This window comes from Salmo salar, chromosome ssa15 (genome assembly GCF_905237065.1).
Source record: "Salmo salar chromosome ssa15, Ssal_v3.1, whole genome shotgun sequence".
In the NCBI taxonomy this organism is placed as follows: domain Eukaryota; kingdom Metazoa; phylum Chordata; class Actinopteri; order Salmoniformes; family Salmonidae; genus Salmo; species Salmo salar.
In genome coordinates this window covers 1,944,141-1,965,492 of record NC_059456.1, presented here as the reverse complement: position 1 = coordinate 1,965,492, position 21,352 = coordinate 1,944,141, and the positions used below count along the sequence as shown (strand labels likewise).

Genomic DNA, 21,352 nt, shown 5'->3' with positions numbered 1-21,352 from the left:
TTCACAGCCCTGTTATTTCACATTGAAAAAGAGTTACCATGGGGACATGATGTCACTCACCCCAGGAGTTAAACACAACCTTGCATTGGTAGAGAACTCCAAAAGTGGTCGATGGAAAACATGTTAATCAGATCAATATACTGTAGATATGCCTGCCTGTCTGCCTGTCTCTCTCTCCCTCTCCCTCTCTATCATTTCAATTTCAATTTAATTTGAATTTAAGGGGCTGTGGTATGGGAAACATATGTTTGCATTGCCAAAGCAAGTGAAATAAATAATAAACAAAAGTGAAATAAACAAGAAAAAAATGTACAGGAAACATTACACTCACAAATTTCCAAAAGAATAAAGACATTTCGAATGTCATATTATGTCTAGTATTGTAACAGTGTGCAAATAGTTAAAGTACAAAAGGTTAAATAAATATGGGTTGTATTTACAATTGTCACACGCTGATCTGATTCATATGTCTTTGTGCTTGTCTCCACCCCCCTCCAGGTGTTGCCCATCTTCCCCATTATCCCCAGTGTATTTGTACCTGTGTTCTCTGTTTGTCTGTTGCCAGTTCATTTTGTTTCGTGAAACCTACCAGCGTTTGTGCCCCTGCGCCTGTCTGTTCTTGCGCCTGTTTTCTAGTCCTTCCCGGTTTTGACCGTTCTGCCTGCCCTGACCCTGAGACTGACTGCCCCTGTACTAGAAATAAACTGTTGTTTCTTCGACACTCTGCATCTGGGTCTTACCTGAAACCTGATAACAATGGTGTTTGTTCTTCACTGCTTGCCTTTTTCTTGTGGCAACAGGTCACAAATCTTTCTGCTGTGATTGCACACTGTGGTATTTCACCCAGTAGATATGGGAGTTTATCAAAATTGGATTTGTTTTCAAATTCTTTGTGGATCTGTGTAATCTGAGGGAAATATGTGTCTCTAATATGGCCATACATTTGGCAGGTTAGGAAGTGCAGCTCAGTTTCCACCTCATTTTGTGGGCAGTGTGCACATAGCCTGTCTTCTCCTGAGAGCCAGGTCTGCCTACGGCGCCCTTTCTCAATAGCAAGGCTATGCTCACTGAGTCTGTATGTAGTCAAAGCTTTCCTTCATTTTGGGTCTGTCACAGTGGTCAGGTATTCTGCCACTGTGTACTCTCTGTTTAGGGCCAAATAGCATGCTAGTTTGCTCAGTTTTTTTGTTAATTCTTTCCAATGTGTCAAGTAATTATCTTTTTGTTTTCTCATGATTTGGTTGGGTCTAATTGTGGACCAGCTTGCTTAAGGGACTCTTCTCCAGGTTATTCTTTCTGTAGGTGATGGCTTTGTTATGGAAGGTTTGTGAATCGCTTCCTTTTAGGTGGTTGTAGAATTTAACGTCTCTTTTCTGGATTTTGATATATAGTGGGTATCGGCCTAATTCTGCTCTGCATGCATTATTTGGTGTTTTATGTTGTACACGGAGGATATTTTTGCAGAATTCTGCATGCAGTCTCTCTCTCTCTCTCTAGTTACACTATCACTCATCCACTGCTTTTATAAATGCATAAAGGAGACCCACACACCGATTTGTGCCCTCAAAACTTTTTATTTTAACGTGAACAATTTCAACTATGGTTTTTCACCCAGCAGCAGAGATATACAGTATAGACATTATACAGAGACAGTATCATGAGCACAGTTCCACTGACTGCACACTGGAAGAAGACAAAAAGAAGACACGGCAGGATGTGTTGGGTTTTCTCTCAGTCTATCTCATGTCCAAGGTGTAGGCTAGGTAGGGTCACAGTAAGCAGACACCCACACACACATGTGCTTTACAGGCCAACGGAAATGGTTCAGATCCCATGGGGAGGGGCCAGGGAATTCACCAGGAAGTTCACAATTTCATGTAAATAAAATTTGCACAAAGCACCGCCATGTCCATGGTGTATAGGGACGTGTTAACAGGCTCCCACTCACTCCATGCATGCATGCACGCAAACACACACACACACACATGCTTTAAGGGTCAACAGAAGGGTTTGTTTCCAGGTCACGTACAGGTCAAACCCCAGGAGGGAGGTAGGGTAGTTCGCTTGGACTGTTACTGTTGAATTATTGGTTTGTTCTTTTCTGCCTCTGCTGAGAGAAAACGAACACGGACGCTTTTGTTGGAGGAACTTAGTACAATGAGGTAATAGGATGGGATTTAGAAATAACAATAGAAAGAAATGACTGGACAACCCTAGCCCTGGGAGATACACATTATAAATGACTGGACAACCCTAGCCCTGGGAGATACACATTATAAATGACTGGACAACCCTAGCCCTGGGAGATACACATTATAAATGACTGGACAACCCTAGCCCTGGGAGATACACATTATAAATGACTGGACAACCCTAGCCCTGGGAGATACACATTATAAATGACTGGACAACCCTAGCCCTGGGAGATACACATTATAAATGACTGGACAACCCTAGCCCTTGGAGGTACACATTATAAATGACTGGACAACCCTAGCCCTTGGAGATACACATTATAAATGACTGGACAACCCTAGCCCTTGGAGGTACACATTATAAATGACTGGACAACCCTAGCCCTGAGAGATACACATTATAAATGACTGGACAACCCTAGCCCTGGGAGATACACATTATAAATGACTGGACAACCCTATCCCTGGGAGATACACATTATAAATGACTGGACAACCCTAGCCCTGGGAGATACACATTATAAATGACTGGACAACCCTAGCCCTGGGAGATACACATTACAAATGACTGGAAAACCCTAGCCCTGGGAGATACACATTATAAATGACTGGACAACTCTAGCCCTGGGAGATACACATTATAAATGACTGGACAACCCTAGCCCTGGGAGATACACATTATAAATGACTGGACAACCCTAGCCCTGGGAGATGGGTGGGGAAAACACCAGGAGATACATATTATAAACCTCACAGAGAGACACCAGATGCTAAAAGACTGAACTGAACACTGAGGGATGCAACACCAATACTGAGCACAGCGGTGTATCCATTTCCACTGACACCACTCGAATGAAACACTGTTGTAGGAAAACATAAACGTTGGGCGTTTTCCCCATACTTGCTTTATTCATGTAAAAATGACAAAACAGCAATAGCTCGAGGTGAAAGAAAGAGAAATACTGAGGTAAAAAGTTGCTACAGTAAAGTCTATAGTGAGAAAAATAGTCTTGGTCAGTGAGAACCAGGTTAAGGAGGCCATGCTGTGGTGGTTCCCCACGGAGGGTGAGGGTTCTAGGGGCAGATGGGGTTGGATGACAGAGCCTGGGCCCTGGATGTGGCCCCCAGGGTACCATAGACACCGCTCTCATCCTGCCAGGTGTTCCTGCCCCCGCGACGGTAGTCGGCGGTGTCTGTGAACTGGGACTGGGGCTTCCTGTACTCAGGAATGCTGTCTGCTGGTAGGCCCTTCATGGTCCTCTGGAGGGGGAGACACAATGTGTGGATGTAGATGCTGCTTTTTCACAGGATCGAGGCTTTAAGCCAGGCACCGGTGTAAAACCCTGGGGTTAGGCCAGGCACCTGTGTAAAACCCTGGGGTTAGGCCAGGCACCGGTGTAAAACCCTGGGGTTAGGCAAGGCACCGGTGCAAAACCCTGGGGTTAGGCCAGGCACCGGTGTAAAACCCTGGGGTTAGGCCAGGCACCAGTGTAAAACCCTGGGGTTAGGCCAGGCACCGGTGTAAAACCTTGGGGTTAGGCCAGGCACCAGTGTAAAACCTTGGGGTTAGGCCAGGCACCAGTGTAAAACCCTGGGGTTAGGCCAGGCACCGGTGTAAAACCCTGGGGTTAGGCCAGGCACCAGTGTAAAATCCTGGGGTGTAAATGTGACAAGGTTTGAGTCTATCACTAGTTCTTTGCTCAAGACAAAGAGTTGTGGAAATGTTGTACTTTGATCGCAAACTAGCTTAATAATGTGGGCCTCAACATGGTTCTATGGAGTGACATTTATCGAAGCTTAAAACATCTACTTTGAAAAAGTTTCAGATTTGGTCCCATTTCAAAGTATTGCCAAGATTCTGGAACAGCAGTATAGTCTTCTAAGAACAGGTAGCCAACCTCAGCAACAGGTGGACTTTGCTCACCGAAATCAGCATACACGTCCTCAAACATATTCATCTAAAAAAAAAGTTCACAAAAGTTTACATAATAAGGGAATCAGAAATCCACACAACAATCTCTCCACATGGGGAACCTATTGCACTATAATCCATACTTTGTTTTATTTCCTGTTAAAAATGAGAAGTAAAAAAAAAATTATGGAATGAAAAGTTTAATATGAAACGTATGCAGCTCCCTGCAGGGTAAGGCCGGAGATCAGAATCCTAGAGACTAGTCCTCCTGTAGAGCATTAGACATTATATTACACATCTGGGAACAGTTAAACTGAGAGAAAAAATAAAACCACACATTAAATACATAACACTAGAAACCTGCCACTGCTGAGAGAGCAGCCTATCACAAGTGCTTCTGGAACAGCCAAATGATGACACATGACATAGCAGAAACACTCAAATGTAAGCACTAATGTTATGGCTAATAAAATTCTATACATGACGGTACATGGAAATGTATATTTCATCACATGGTTGATGTGTGTCAGATGAGAGGAAACAGTATGTATAGAAGGAGAAGAAGCAAGGAATAGTAATTGAATAATAAAGCAGAAGACTATGAAATGGTGATATCCGTTTGAAAAGGTGTTTTGAGGTTTGAATGGGGTGTCCACTGATTATGTTTGACACTCAAACTCACCGCCTCTTTGCTGGAGTCCCATGGGGGCAGGTAATCCACTGCATATGTGGAGTCCAACTTCCTGGAATTGGAGACAGACACTTTAAAACAGGTTTGACAGTGTAGAGTGAAAAGAGTCATTACATCATACAGTACGAGCACACCATCCACCGCTTCCGAGCATATTACTCGGCAATGTCCAGTCTCTATACAACAAGGTGGATGAAATTAGGGCACGAGTTGCCTTCCAGAGAGTCATCAGAGATTGTAACATTCTCTGTTTCACGGAAACATGGCTCACTCAAGATATGTTGTCAGAGTTGGTACAGCCACCGGGTTTCTTCATGCATCGCGCCGACAGAAACAAACATCTCTCTGGTAAGAAGAAGGGCGGGGGTGTATGCCTCATGATTAACGACTCATGGTGTAATCACAATAACATACAGGAACTCAAGTCCTTTTGTTCACCTGACCTAGAATTTCTTACAAACAAATGCCGACCGCATTATCTTCCAAGAGAATTCTCTTCGATTATAGTCACAGCCGTGTATATCCCCCCCAAGCAGATACCTCGATGGCCCTGAAAGAACTTCATTAGACTCTATGTAAACTGAAAACCACATATCCTGAGGCTGCATTTATTGTAGCTGGGGATTTTAAGAAAGCTAATTTGAGAACAAGGTTACCTAAATTCTACCAGCACATTGATCGTTGTACCCGCTCGGGCAAAACATTGGACCACTGCTACTCTAACTTCCGCAATGCATACAAGGCCCTCCCCTGCCCTCCCTTTGGCAAATCTGACCATGACTCCATCTTGTTGCTCCCATCCTATAGGCAGAAACTAAAACAGGTCGCGCCCGTGCTTAGGTCTATCCAACGCTGGTCTGACCAATCAGATTCCACGCTTCAAGATTGCTTCGATCACGTGGACTGGGATATGTTCCGGGTAGCCTCAGACAATAGCATCGATGTATACGCTGACTCAGTGAGTAAGTTTACTAGGAAGTGCATTGGAGATGTACCTACTGTAACTATTAAAACCTTACCTAACCAGAAACTGTGGATTGATGGCAGCATTCGCACAAAACTGAAAGCACGAGCCACCGCATTTAATCATGGCAATGCAACTGGAAACATGACCAAATACAAACAGTCTAGCTATTCCCTCCGCAATGCAATCAAACAAGCAAAGCTTCTGTATAGAGACAAAGCAGAGTCTACAGGGTCTACAGACAATCACGGATTACAAAAAGAAAACCAGCACCCGTCACGGACATCGACGTCTCGCTCCCAGACAAATGAAACAACTTCTTTGCACGCTTTTAGGACAATACAGTGCCACGGACATGGCCCGCTACCAAAGACTGTGGGCTCTCCTTCTCCATGGCCAACGTGAGTAAAACATTTAAACGTGTTAACCCTCGCAAGGCTGCCGGCTCAGACGGCATCCCTAGCTGCGTCCTCAGAGCATGCGCAGACCAGCTGGCTGGTGTGTTTACAGACATATTCAATCAATCCCTATCCCAGTCTGCTGTCCCCACATGCTTCAAGATGGCCACCATTGTTCCTGTTCCCAAGAAAACTAAGGTAACAGAACTAAATTACTATCGCCCCGTAGTACTCACTTCTGTCATCATGAAGTGCTTTGAGAGACTAGTCAAGGATCATATCACCTCTACCCTACCTGATACCCTATGCCCACCCCAATTTGCTTACCGCCCCAATAGGTCCACAGACGATGCAATCGTCATCACACTGCACACTGCCCTATCCCATCTGGACAAGAGGAATACCTACAGTTGAAGTCGGAAGTTTACATACACCTTAGCCAAATACATTTAACTCAGTTTTTCACAATTCCTGACATTTAATCCTAGTAGAAATTCCCTGTCTTAGGTCACCACTTTATTTTAAGAATATTAAATGTCAGAATAATAGTGGAGAGAATGATTTATTTCAGCTTACATTTTTCTCATCACATTCCCCGTGGGTCAGAAGTTTACATACACTCAATTAGTATTTGGTAGCATTGCCTTTAAATTGTTTAACTTGGGTGAATTTTGGCCCATTCCTCCTGACAGAGCTGGTGTAACTGAGTCAGGTTTGTAGGCCTACTTCCTTTCCTACGCTACACGGTTATGATGGTGTTCTTCGGCTTGCAAGCCTCCCCCTTTTTCCTCCAAACATAACGATGGTAATTATGGCCAAACAGTTCTATTTTTGTTTCATCAAACCAGAGGACATTTGTCTAAAACGTACGATCTTTGTCCCCATGTGCAGTTGCAAACCATAGTCTGGCTTTTTTATGGCGGTTTTGGAGCAGTGGCTTCTTCCTTGCTGAGTGGCCTTTCAGGTTATGTCGATATAGGACTCGTTTTACTGTGGATATAGATACTTTCCTCCAACATCTTCACAAGGTCCTTTGCTGTTGTTCTGGGATGGATTTGCACTTTTGCACCAAAGTACGTTCATCTCTAGGAGACAGAACGCGTCTCCTTCCTGAGCGGTATGACGACTGCATGATCCCATGGTGTTTATACTTGTGTACTATTGTTTGTACAGATGAACGTGGTACCTTCAGGCGTTTGGAAATTGCTCCCAAGGATGAACCAGACTTGTGGAGGTTTTTTTCTGAGGTCTTGGCTGATTTCTTTAGATTTTGCCACGATGTCAAGCAACGAGGCACTGAGTTTGAAGGTAGGCCTTGAAATACATCCACAGGTACACCTCCAATTGACTCAAATGATGTCAATTAGCCTATTAGAAGCTTCTAAAGCCATGACATAATTTTCTGGAATTTTCCAAGCTGTTTAAAGGCACAGTCAACTTAGTGTATGTAAACTTCTGACCCACTGGAATTGTGACACAGTGAATTATAAGTGAAATAATCTGTCTGTAAACAGTCGTTGGAAAAATGTCTTGTGTCATGCACAAAGTAGATGTCCTAACCGACTTGCCAAAACTATAGTTTGTTAACAAGAAATTTGTGGAGTGGTTGAAAAATGAGTTTTAATGACTCCAACCTAAGTGTATGTAAACATCCGACTTCAACTGTATGTAAGAATGCTGTCTGTTCATTGACTACAGCTCAGCAGTCAACACCATAGTACCCTCCAAACTCATCATTAAGCTTGAGACCCTGGGTCTCGACCCCGCCCTGTGCAACTGGGTCCTGGACTTTCTGACGGGCCGCCCCCAGGTGGCGAAGGTAGGAAACAACATCTCCACCCCGCTGATCCTCAACACTGGGGTCCCACATGGGTGTGTTCTCAGCCCTCTCCTGTACTTCCTGTTCACCCATGACCTCGGGGCAATGCACGCCTCCAACTCAATCATCAAGTTTGCAGACGACACTACAGTGGTAGGCTTGATTACCAACAACAACGAGACAGCATACAGGGAGGAGGTGAGGGCCCTCGGAGTGTGGTGACAGGAAAATAACCTCTCACTCAACGTCAACAAAACAAAGGAGATGATCATGGACTTCAGGAAACAGCAGAGGGAGCACTCCGCTATCCACATCGACGGGACAGTAGCGGAGAAGGTGGAAAGTTTTAAGTTCGTCGGGGTACACATCACGGACAAACTGAAACGGTCCACCCACACAGACAGCGTGGTGAAGAAGGCACAACAGCACCTCTTCAACCTCAGGAGGCTGAAGAAATTTGGCTTGTCACCTAAAACCCTCACAAACTTCTAAAGCCCTCAACCGTAAGGGTAGTGCGGTCTGCACAAGGCATCACTGGGGGCAAACTACCTGCCCTCCAGGACACCTACAGCACCCAATGTCACAGGAAGGCCAAAAAGATCATCAAGGACACCCACACCAATGCGCGAGCCACTGCCTGAGCCACTACCTGTTCACCCCGCTGTCATCCAGAAGGCTAGGTCAGTACAGGTGCATCAAAGCTGGGACCGAGAGACTGAAAAACAGCTTCTATCTCAAGGCCATCAGACTGTTAAACAGCCATCACTAACATAGAGAGGCTGCTGCCAACATAGACTAAAATCACTGGCAACTTTAATAAATTGATTTAATAATGGTATCATTAGTCACTTTAAATAATGCCACTTTAATAATGTTTACATATCCTACATTACTCATCTCATATGTATATTTTATACCATCTATTGCATCCTGCCTATGCTGCACGGCCATCGCGCATCCATATATTTATATGTACATATTCTTATTCCATCCCCTTACATTATGTGTGTATAAGGTAGTCGTTGTGAATTTGTTAGATCACTTGTTAGATATTACTGCACTGTCGGAACTAGAAGCACAAGTATTTTGCTACACTCGCATTAACATCTGCTAACCATGTGTATGTGACCAATAACATTTAATTTGATTGATATGATTTGATTTACATCATATTATGAGGTTGGTGGCACCTTAATTGGGGAGGACGGGCTCATGGCTGGAACGGATGAGTGGAACAGTATCAAATACATCAAACACATGGTTTGATGCCATTTCATTTGCTCCGTTCCAGCTATTGTTATGAGCTGTCCTCCCCTCAGCAGCCTCCACCAGTCTAAGGGTACCCTGACAGGAACCTGAAAGAATCTACTGCTGAATAACTCTCTTTGGGCAGACCCCCAGAGGCAAACTCCCAGGCTCTAGTCAACATGGTGTTTATGCTCACATCTGTTACATGTGTTGCATGATTAGGGCCTGCCTGTTACTAATGTATCTTCTCTCCTTCACTTTGTTGTTCTACTATAAAGTCTATTCTGATTTGAAATGAACTTTAAATCAAGTTTGATTTGATAAACTCTGAGTGTATTATTGTTTTATTTCTGCTTGCATTTTGTATTTAAATTGATGTGTGTATTTGCTGTCATTTATGCAATTCAGGGCTCATCTGTAAAAGAGACATTGGTCTCAGTATGACTCCCTAATAAAATAAAGGTAAAATGAAATTGCCACTATGCCCAGACTGTGTGTGAATGGGAGATTTTATAGCCTACACCAAAAAATACAGACAGATGTTCATGAAAGGTCTCTTGGCATTACTCAAATGTTGTTAAGTGAATGTTGTGTTAAGTGTTGCCAAGCCTTCTAAAGCGGGAGTGGTGTGTGTGTGAGTGACTGGTGTGTGAGACACACTACAAATGTTGTTGTGAGCTGTAGCCTTAGCCTCCCACACAGTAAGGATCGACGACGACATCAGGAATACATCACTGTTTCCACAGGCGCTCTCCATGTCTTATGCAATTGTGTTTGGAAGTAATGTTAACTACAGGCCTATTTGACCACTTTAAGCTGGAAACAAAGGGGTTCCATTGGAGCAAAAGTCAAGTGTTTTCTCCTGCCCTCTCAACAAAGGATGTTCAAAACCTCTCCAACTTTGCTTACAGCACTGTTTTCTCAGTTGTTATCATATTTGAATCTTGTCAATATCAACATTTGAGATTGTTTTGTTGTTGTGTAAAATAAAGTGATTATTCAACAGAGAATGCGGCCTCAACGACCAAACAGTCATATCGCCCTCTTTTGGCAGACAGCAGTAGCGACACCATTTAGAGTCAACAGTTCACACAGCGTGAGTTCACACAGCGTGAGTTCACCGTTCTCACTGTCCTCTAGTACAAGAGAAAACTGGTTACTGAGTGTGCGTAGAAGTAAGAAGAACAGAGAACAGCCTCTTACATTTTGTCATGCGCGGGCGATGATGTGGCAGGATGCTATTGGTCACACCAGTCACATGTCCTGCTGTGTCTCTGCAGTAAAACAACACTGGATCAACACAATGTGTCCACCTAAATGTCATTTGTAAATCTCTGCACATAGCATACATAGCATCTCAACATTCTACTGCAACATCATGAATATACTGTATGTGTCTAGCACAGGAGACTGGTGGCACCTTAATTTGGGAGGACGGGCTCGTGGTGATGGCTCGAGTGGAAAAGGTGGAATGGTTTCAAATACCATTCCATTCGCTCCGTTCCAGCCATTATTATGAGCCATCCTCCCGTTAGCAGCCTCCACTGGTGTATAGCCTGTAACTGCATACATGTATATTAAGTTTGTGTGTTCAGTGTTATGTGTCTTGTACGTACCAATCCTTTACCACACATGAAGTTCCCTCTCAGGAAACAAACGTTATTTGAAATGAATAAAGAGTCTGTGAGCGTAAAAACAAGGTGCCGCCTTGCTATGAGTTTCCCCATGAAGGAGAAGAACGTGCTCCTAATGGTCAGTGAGAATGAGTTCCTAATGGTCAGTGAGAATGTGCTCCTAATGATCAGTGAGAATGTGCTCCTGAATGGTCAGTGAGAATGTGTTCCTGAATGGTCAGTGAGAATGAGTTCCTAATGGTCAGTGAGAATGTGCTCCTAATGGTCAGTGAGAATGTGTTCCTGAATGGTCAGTGAGAATGTGCTCCTAATGGTCAGTGAGAATGTGCTCCTAATGGTCAGTGAGAATGTGCTCCTAATGGTCAGTGAGAATGTGTTCCTGAATGGTCAGTGAGAATGTGCTCCTAATGGTCAGTGAGAATGTGTTCCTGAATGGTCAGCGAGAGTGTGTTCCTAATGGTCAGTGAGAATGTGCTCCTGAATGGTCAGTGAGAATGTGCTCCTAATGGTCAGTGAGAATGTGCTCCTGAATGGTCAGTGAGAATGTGCTCCTGAATGGTCAGTGAGAATGACAAAGTAGATTTAGCTTTTAGTGCTTGTGTTTTTTGTGCTCCTATAGCCAGCTACTGTACCTGATGGCACCATGCTACAGTCCTCCTATAGCCAGCTACTGTACCTGATGGCACCATGCTACAGTCCTCCTATAGCCAGCTACTGTACCTGATGGCACCGTGCTACAGTCCTCCTATAGCCAGCTACTGTACCTGATGGCACCGTGCTACAGTCCTCCTATAGCCAGCTACTGTACCTGATGGCACTATGCTACAGTCCTCCTATAGCCAGCTACTGTACCTGATGGCACCGTGCTACAGTCCTCCTATAGCCAGCTACTGTACCTGATGGCACCATGCTACAGCCCTCCTATAGCCAGCTACTGTACCTGATGGCACCGTGCTACAGTCCTCCTATAGCCAGCTACTGTACCTGATGGCACCATGCTACAGCCCTCCTATAGCCAGCTACTGTACCTGATGGCACCATGCTACAGTCCTCCTATAGCCAGCTACTGTACCTGATGGCACCATGCTACAGCCCTCCTATAGCCAGCTACTGTACCTGATGGCACCATGCTACAGTCCTCCTATAGCCAGCTACTGTACCTGATGGCACCATGCTACAGTCCTCCTATAGCCATCTACTGTACCTGATGGCACCATGCTACAGTCCTCCTATAGCCAGCTACTGTACCTGATGGCACCATGCTACAGTCCTCCTATAGCCAGCTACTGTACCTGATGGCACTATGCTACAGTCCTCCTATAGCCAGCTACTGTACCTGATGGCACTATGCTACAGTCCTCCTATAGCCAGCTACTGTACCTGATGGCACCATGCTACAGTCCTCCTATAGCCAGCTACTGTACCTGATGGCACCATGCTACAGTCCTCCTATAGCCAGCTACTGTACCTGATGGCACCATGCTACAGTCCTCCTATAGCCAGCTACTGTACCTGATGGCACCGGGCTACAGTCCTCCTATAGCCAGCTACTGTACCTGATGGCACCATGCTACAGTCCTCCTATAGCCAGCTACTGTACCTGATGGCACCATGCTACAGTCCTCCTATAGCCAGCTACTGTACCTGATGGCACCATGCTACAGTCCTCCTATAGCCAGCTACTGTACCTGATGGCACCATGCTACAGTCCTCCTATAGCCAGCTACTGTACCTGATGGCACCGTGCTACAGTCCTCCTATAGCCAGCTACTGTACCTGATGGCACTATGCTACAGTCCTCCTATAGCCAGCTACTGTACCTGATGGCACCATGCTACAGTCCTCCTATAGCCAGCTACTGTACCTGATGGCACCATGCTACAGTCCTCCTATAGCCAGCTACTGTACCTGATGGCACAATGTTACAGTCCTCCTATAGCCAGCTACTGTACCTGATGGCACCATGCTACAGTCCTCCTATAGCCAGCTACTGTACCTGATGGCACTATGCTACAGTCCTCCTATAGCCAGCTACTGTACCTGATGGCACCATGCTACAGTCCTCCTATAGCCAGCTACTGTACCTGATGGCACTATGCTACAGTCCTCCTATAGCCAGCTACTGTACCTGATGGCACTATGCTACAGTCCTCCTATAGCCAGCTACTGTACCTGATGGCACCATGCTACAGTTCTACAGTTACAGCCTACCTGACTGTACGTTTGTCAAAGTCTGCAGACTGGAAGTGGTCAGCCTCTACCATAGACTTGAGAATCTTCTTGGGCTCATAATCTCTCTTCAGTAGATACTGTGACATTTGGGTTTCTGTGCTTGTGCTCCAATCCTGGAGGTTAAACAGAATAGAATAGCATAGAATAGAACTCTTAGAATATATTGTTTTTTCCCCAAAGGGAACTTCGGTAAGGAGTAGATTATGTTACAGCAGCAGCAACAACAACAAAATATATATATATATATATATATATTTTAAAGGCCAACTGATACATGAACAATCAATATCAAATAAAAAGCCTTGATATATAATCTCCTATTGTTTCACAAAGAAGAGGTATTGGTCACAGCATCCATGTAGGTTCCAAAGTGTTTGTAGGTAGATTTGCTGAGTTTCTTCTTTCCATCTGGACACAGAGTGAAGTCATAGTCTTTGGGTTCGGCCTCTCTGTTTTTATGCCTAGATGGAAATAATATGTACATCATTCATGTGATCTGCAGATAGCTGTGATGTTGAGAGATATTTTAGAATGAATAGTTGGCTAGTCTACTTACCAATTGGAAATAAGAGTTGGTCTGCTGTAATACATCTTGGTATCAGACATCGTGACTGAATTTGAAGACTGAACCGTTATTCACCAATAAAACTTCCACTGAACTGAATGAAGCCTTTTGCACTCAGGATTCTCAGCTAGCAAAATTAAGTGGCTTCCAAATTCCGTTCCAATTACTGTGACGTCATAGAACGGGACCGTCAAAGCAAAGATTAGAACGTGAGTAACATTCCATAGCAGTAAAATATTCGATCGACGTAAGAGTGTAGCATAGTCACGCAAGTTGCTACAACGTTACCATGGTGAAACCTGTTTTACACATGCGCACTTTGGCCAGCCAAGTGTGTTCATTTTCAATGACCCGGATGAAATTGAGATAATCCGTTGACGTCATCAGTGTACAAAAAAAATGGCAGAGTCGGAGAACGAGGTGGAGGTTTTGGTCCAGAGAGTTGTAAAAGATATCAACAACGCCTTCAAGAGAAACCCCAATATGTACGTATATCCACTTTATCGATGATAAGCTAGCTACACTATAACATCAAATGAATCATTGCGTGGTGTGCTAGCAAGCTATATCATTACATTAGCTAGCTAGCTAACGTTATTCATCACAGATTTTTGGTCAGCGAACGTTAACTAGCTAGCATGATAAAAGGCTAGCCAGGGCAGTATAGGCTTGCAAAAATAGCAAGGTAGATAGCTAGTGTCTTTGCTTACATTGAGCCACAAATCGCTGAGGAAATATATTTGACTTTGCTGCTGAATTTGTTTGCCACTTACCTAGTTAGCTATCTACAGTAGCTATTCATTAGCCAAATAATGTTAGCTAGGCGATTGGCCATAGCTATCTAGCTTGATTAGCAGAAACGGTTAACATAGCCTTGTTGTTATTCCTATTACTGGAATGGCATGCACAAATCATGTGATCAGAAAGCGCCTTTCACCACATACAAGTAACTTTACCAGTCAGCCAAATAATGTTGGAAGAGTCACACCTTCCTCGGCTTGCGACTTGCAATGTCATAGCAGGGTAACTATGTCAGGGCTTCCCAAACTCAGTTCTGTCAATACTTGGGAACAGATTTACAGAATCTAAATCACTTGGAGCTGATTTCGTGGTGTTTTAAGTCTTATGTTTAACAATTTTTTTTTTGGGGGGGGGGGACAAAAAGAAATACTAACATATCATTTTTTATTTTCTTTGCTCAGAAAACTTGGGGGACAATAAAATCACCTGCTGGCCACCAGTTGGGGAACCCAGATGTAGAGTGTAGAATGCAGAATAGAACTGGAATGTAACTAGCTTCTGTGTAGAAGCGTCCTTGACTGAGTGTTCTAAATTAGAACTGGCCTACATTCTCATTTAAGAACAGGGTGTGAATGCTTTTACTTTGATGCTGAACATTCCAGATCTTTTCTTTCATTTGTGTTTCCTTGCGTTTTGACAGCCAGCTCAGAGCTCATTACAACAAGCCTATACACATATTTAAAAGAAAGAGAGAGAATGCTGCAGAGCTGTACGCGGCACAACGGAATGTGGAGAAAGAACTTTTCATTTGATGGACAGTTCAGTTAGTTTATCCAGACCCTGGCTGTGACGCTACTCAATTCAATTCAAGGGGCTTTATTTGAATGGGAAACATATGTTAACATTGCCAAAGCTAGTAATATAGATAATGAACAGTAAACATTACACAAAAGTTCCAAAAGAATGAATACATTTCAGATGTCATATTATATCTATATACAGTGTTGTAGTGATGTGCAAATAATTAAAGTACAAAAAGGAAAATGAATAAATATGGGTTGTATTTACAATAAGCTCCCGAGTGGCACAGTGGTTTAAGGCACTGCATCTGTGCTAGAGGCGTCACTACAGACCCGTGTTCGATTCCAGGCTGTATCACAGCTGGCCGTGATTGGGAGTCCCATAGGGCGGCGCACAATTGACCCAGCGTCGTCCAGTTAGGGTTTGGCTGGGGTAGACTGTCATTGTAAATAAATAAAAAATCTTAACTGACTTGACTAGTTAAATATAAATAAACAATGGTGTTTGTTCTTCACTGGTTGCCCTTTTGTGGCAAGGGGTCACAAATCTTGCTACTGTAATTGCACACTGTGATATTTCACCAAATAGATATGGGAGTTTTATCAAAATTGGGTTTGTTTTTTAATTCTTTGTGTGTCTGTGTAATCTGAGGGAAATATGTGTCTCTAATATGGTTATGCATTTGGCAGGAGGTTAGGAAGTGCAGCTCAGTTTCCACTTCATTTTGTGGGCAGTGTTGCACATAGCCTGTCTTCTCTTGAGAGCCAGGTCTGCCATTCTCCAAGAGTGTCTCAGGGAGAGTTGGGATATGTAATAAAACAAATTTCAATTCTTATTAATACACACTGATGCATGAAATAGGACAAATATCAAGTACCATAGCACCTACCAAATAATTGTTATTATTATCAAAAGTAGAAAATTGTCAGACCGTGCCTGAACTTCTCTGATTGATAACCTACATTTCTAATTTATATGGTAAGGTTAAGAGGCAAAAAAACCAACATCTAAGCTTGATTTGTACTGTTAGTGAGTATAATGTTGCATAGGCTTCTCCAACCCTCTGGTGTTATTGGAAGTGACCTGGGCTGTGCTCAGCTGTACTGAGTGCAGTGCTTTGAGAATGTCTGTGTTTGATACCACTCACCTGACTCATGCTGATGCATAGCTAGACTACACACACACACACACACACACACACACACACCCCCTCAAAAGTTAAAATCCCACCCTTCTGTCTGTGTCCCTCTCTGCCTGTGCCAGAGCTGGGCTGTGTTCAGCATAACATTGTGGAACATTCAGATATAGTTGTGTAGAACATTCCTCTCTAGCATATAGAATTAGAAATCACTTCAGTTCTTTTTGTGACATTTTGCATACTGTACATGACCCTAATGCAAAAGGGACTCTGTGTGTGTGTGTGCCGCAGTTTGAGGCAAACCAGTTTTGCTGTGCGCTCATGGCGTAGACTCTCTGGAGATGCATGTGTGCAAACTAGGTTGCGCTCTACAAGGCTTGTCCCCCGTCCAGACCAGTGTTATGTTGGGCATCTAAAAGCTCCTTCAACTAGATACCCATTTGGGCTAGTTACAACCCTACACCAGACAGTCAATAAAGCCCTCATTAGACTGGGCTGGATGTTGTTGCTCCTTATAAACTGTGTGTGTGTGTGTCTAACTTAACGTTGTAGCCGTAAAACGACGCCTGAGCAGAGTCCCCACATCTAGTTTTTCAGGGGAAACGGAAGTTAAGTTGAAATACTGTATCCCTGAAAACATCTGTTTTCTGGCTATCCCACTGAGAGTGGAGTGTTGTGTCCTTGTAGTGTTAGAGCAGTTAGCATGCAGGTTTTCACTCACCTTTCTCCCTCCCTCCCTCAGTGATGAGATAGGTCTGATCCCGTGTCCAGAGGTCAGGTATAACCGCAGCCCCATCGTGCTGGTAGAGAACAAGCTGGGGGTGGAGAGCTGGTGTGTCAAATACCTGCTACCCTACGTCCACAACAAGCTACTGCTCTACAGGCAGCGCAAACAGTGGCTGGACAGGGAAGGTAAGAACTTTATTGTCCAGTTTCCTTACTGTCCTCAGAAATGTATTTTCTTTTTTTTGTCCAACACCCCGAGATACACACACATTTCCCCCAAGGGGTTGGAAGCACAGATCAGCCATGATGCAGCTCTACCCTCTGGGACAGTTTTTCAGTGATTTTTTTAACAATTATTTACCCTGTTTTCTCCCCAATTTCGTGGTATCCAATTGGTAGTTACAGTCTGGACTCGAACCAGGATCTCTAGTGGCATAGCTAGCACTGCGATGCAGTGCCTTAGACCACTGTGCCACTCAGGAGGCCCTCTGGAATAGTTTGAGGTTAAGTTCCTTGCTCAAGGGCACAACGGTTGGAGATGGCATCAACACCTTTTCATACCTGCTGCTTTTAGGACAGGGAAAGTAACCTTTTGTACAGCTGCTGGCTTGGCGACACCTCACTGTAGATTGCAAGGGTTACTGTACTCTGAAGTCATGAGCTGTGTTCGAATACCCATACTAACATACTGTATACCACATACTTAATGAGTATATACTACATACTATTAGTTTATTTTAGTATACTGTAAACAAACAGTTGAGAGTACTAGCGCTTTGCTGGTCTACCGGAAGTTGATGCTGTTGCTATGCAACCTCTTGCTAGCTTGTTAGCATAATAAATTACTAGCTAGACATTTTACGACTTCGGGTGTGTTCTTAAATTCAATATGGAGTGCCAGAGTGCACTCTGGGCGTTCGTCAATTCAGAGTGTTGTCAGATTGTCCATTTTGTAAATTCATAGTGTTTCGCTTCAGGGTGCAAACTGGACGCTCTACCTCACAACTCGAACGTTCTGACCTCACAACGGCACCCAAGCTAACTGGCTAACTTACTAGCTACTTCCAGACAAATAAGAGAACAACTCACTCTGACCATTTTACTCGCCCTAGCAGAGCTGGTTAGGGTGTTTTCATGTTATCCAGAACGTTAGTGACTGTAACTGATGCTGGCAACAATTTAATTACACTTTTGTGCCGATGTTTACTGACACAGGCCATATTCAACGGGTGTTGAGCCTTCGTAAAAGCATCAGTTATTCTGCGCTCTGTTACACTTAACCTTTATTTAACTAGGCAAGTCAGATAGCCAGAGCGAATTTACGAAAGCACCCGAATGTCCATTGAGAACGCCCAACGACTATACCACTTAACTAGGAATAACAGGACTAATCAAGTCAATCAACGTTGGGTAGTTAGCCTATAGTTAATATATTGGCAAGTTTGATGTGTTAGTAGCCAACTAACGTTAGGTAGCTAGCTAACATACCGGTACATACTGCTGTAATGCTTTGTGGTTCGTAAGGATAGCGTAGCTAACAAATTGTCAGCCAACATAACGTGTAAGGTAACTTATTTGAAAAGTAATGACTTTATTACATTGCGCAACATTTTCTTAACATTTGTCATAATTAGTTAAAGCAATGAATTTGTAGGCGCTCTCGTCGGACTTCGGCTGCATATTTAACACAATTTTCTTCAAATCTGAAAATGATGAGAAGCCACGCCCATTTCCCGAAGAATTGCATTATGGGCCCTAAAAGCACGGAAATAGTGTCCACTGCTTGTATACTTCGTATTTTGGCGAATGTAGTACGACATCCGGGAACTTTTGGCATACCATTACTATGACCAATAAGCAATACTATATACTCAATTTACCTCACAAATAGTACGGTTAGTATGAGTATTCGAACACAGCTCTGGCCTATACCTAAACCATATTGGTTTCTAGAGACAGGATGAATTCAGTCTACGTCGTATAAATTAGCTTTTGGGGATGTGGCAAAATCCTTTCGTTACCATTTTGGACGGACAGAATTTCTTGTACCTAACAAAATGGGCATTATAAATGACTTTTACTTCAAATAATCAGTTGATATACTGACCTGTCTCTCCCTCTTCAAGCTCTGGTAGACATCACCTGCACTCTGCTGCTGCTCAACCCAGACTTCACCACTGCTTGGAATGTCAGGTAAGAACTCCGGCTCACACCATTCCAGCTGTGTTGTGTAAAAGACTATGATCTGTATATGTTGTGGCCACATTGAAGACACAATAATAATCCCTGTAAATAGACCCACTCCATCCTCTCAGGGGTGGGCAACATATGGCCCGCGGGAGGTTTGATATTTTTGTTTTGTTATGGAGGTGATTATTATTTGGGGCTAAAAAACACTCCAGGCCACTCTTCAACATGTAAAACTAGATATTAAGTATGTCAAAATGATAATGAACCTATACGTTTTGAAATAACTGCCAAGACGATGCCTAAGGGCCAGTACGCCCTTCCCCCTCTGAAGGGACAAAATATCTCTCTATGTTACAGTATCCAGACGACTGTTGTGACAGAATAATACTCTAGTATCCGTGTCTGGTTTGTATCTGAAACTTGTCCTCTGAGGATAACTCTGATGCTGTCTATATGGATGTATGATCTCTGTGGTAACTTGTCCTCTGAGGATAACTCTGATGCTGTCTATATGGATGTATGATCTCTGTGGTAACTTGTATCTGGACAGGGTGAACTCTGAATTACTGTAAAAAAATATATTTTATTATCCTTTCAGGAATTCTGTCTTATTTCACATTGGTCTCATACTCCACACAAGCCTTTAAATGCTGGAGCTATCATCATAAATGCTGGAGGTATATAGTCTGTTAGTTTGGGCCTGATTCAGAGTTAAGATAAATGTGTGCAACTCCGAGTTTTGCTTAAATCTGCTCAACTCAGAATATAATGTAAATCATTTAGCGTTCTAAAGTCTTAGTACTGTCCATTGTGTGTACAGTCAGGAACTTTTTTTATTTCACCTTTATTTAACCAGGTAGACCAGTTGAACAAGTTCTCATTTACAACTGCGATCTGGCCAAGATAAAGCAAAGCAGTGCGACACAAACAACAACACAGAGTTACACATGGAATAAACAAACATACAGTCAATAACACAATAGAAAAGTATATATACAGTGTGTGCAAATGAGGTAAGATAAGGAAGGTAAGGCAATAAATAGCCCATAGTGGCAAAATAATTACAATTTAGCAATTAAACACTGGAGTGATAGATGTGCAGAAGATGAATGTGCAAGTAGAGATACTGGGGTGCAAAGGAGCAAAAAAAGAAATAACAGTATGGGGATGAGGTAGCTGGATGGGATAATTACAGATGGGCTATGTACAGGTGCAGTGATCTGTGAACTGCTCTGACAGCTGGTGCTTAAATTTAGAGAGGGAGATATGAGTCTCCAGCTTCAGTGATTTTTGTAATTCGTTCCAGTCATTGGCAGCAGAGGAACTGGAAGGAAAGGTGGCCAACGGAGGAATTGGCTTTGGCCGGTGAAATATACCTGATGGAGCGCATGCTACGGTTGGGTGCTGCTATGGTGAACAGTAAGTTGAGATAAGGCAGGGCTTTAACTAGCAAAGACTTATAGATGACCAGGAGCCAGTGGGTTTGGTGATGAATATAAAGCGAGGGCCCGCCAAGAAGAGCAGTGGTGGGTAGTATATGGGGCATTGGTGACAAAACGGATGGCACTGTGAGGAGGGCAGCATCCAATTTGCTGAGTAGAGTGTTGGAGGCTATTTTGTAAATTACATCGCGGAAGTCAAGGATTGGTAGGATAGTCAGTTTTACGAGGGTATTTTTGGCAGCAGTTGTTGCGAAATAGGTAGCCGATTCTAGATTTAATTTTGGATTGGAGATGTTTAACGTGAGTCTAGAAGGAGAGTTTACAGTCTAACCAGACACCTAGGTATTTGTCCACATACTCTAAGTCAGAGCCGTCCAGAGTAGTGATGCTGGGCGGGCGGGCGGGCAGTGATCGGTTGAAGAGCATGCATTTAGTTTTACTTGCATTTAAGAGCAGTTGGAGGCCACGGAAGGAGGGTTGTTAACAGTGCCCAAAGAAGGGCCAGAAGTATACAGAATGGTGTCGTCTGCGTAGAGATGCATCAGAGAAACTAACAAGGCAATACATGGTATTGATCCCAAAAAAAATCATTTAACCAGGCAAGTCAGTTAAGAACAAAGTCTTATTTTCAATGACGGCCTAGGAACAGCCTCGTT

The 21,352-nt window shown here is 43.5% G+C and overlaps 2 protein-coding genes across 3 annotated transcripts in view; one reads left to right on the top strand and one right to left on the bottom strand.

Moving 5' to 3' along the window:
* Window positions 1–3,080: 3,080 nt before the first annotated feature.
* On the bottom strand, window positions 3,081–14,159 carry LOC106570807 (protein C9orf135). 2 transcript variants are annotated; one of them, XR_006759096.1, is made up of 6 exons: window positions 13,650–14,159; window positions 13,443–13,554; window positions 13,073–13,206; window positions 10,431–10,501; window positions 4,790–4,850; window positions 4,277–4,375 (listed from the first exon to the last, which is right to left on the bottom strand). XR_006759096.1 is itself a non-coding variant. In XM_045695334.1 (4 exons), coding segments are annotated over exons 2-4 (249 nt in total). In that variant the 5' UTR covers window positions 10,433–10,501; window positions 13,073–13,375; the 3' UTR covers window positions 3,081–3,269. The 2 variants fall into 2 exon arrangements, 1 of the variants encoding a protein (XP_045551290.1); XM_045695334.1 differs by lacking the exons at window positions 4,277–4,375; window positions 13,443–13,554; window positions 13,650–14,159 and adding an exon at window positions 3,081–3,455 and having other exon boundaries at window positions 13,073–13,375.
* The window catches only part of ptar1 (protein prenyltransferase alpha subunit repeat containing 1), a 26,431-nt gene continuing 19,124 nt past the window's right edge, over window positions 14,046–21,352 (top strand). The window contains exons 1-3 of the mRNA XM_014143364.2: window positions 14,046–14,143; window positions 17,081–17,250; window positions 19,191–19,257. Of these exons, the coding sequence (XP_013998839.2) occupies window positions 14,058–14,143; window positions 17,081–17,250; window positions 19,191–19,257 (323 nt within the window). The 5' untranslated portion in view covers window positions 14,046–14,057. The remainder of the gene's footprint in view (window positions 14,144–17,080; window positions 17,251–19,190; window positions 19,258–21,352) is intronic.

Coding starts and splice junctions, on each gene's coding strand:
- LOC106570807 (XM_045695334.1), bottom strand. Junction 3,456..4,789: donor GGGACTCCAGCAAAGAGGCG/GTGAGTTTGAGT, acceptor CTCCCCCTCCAG/AGGACCATGAAGGGCCTACC.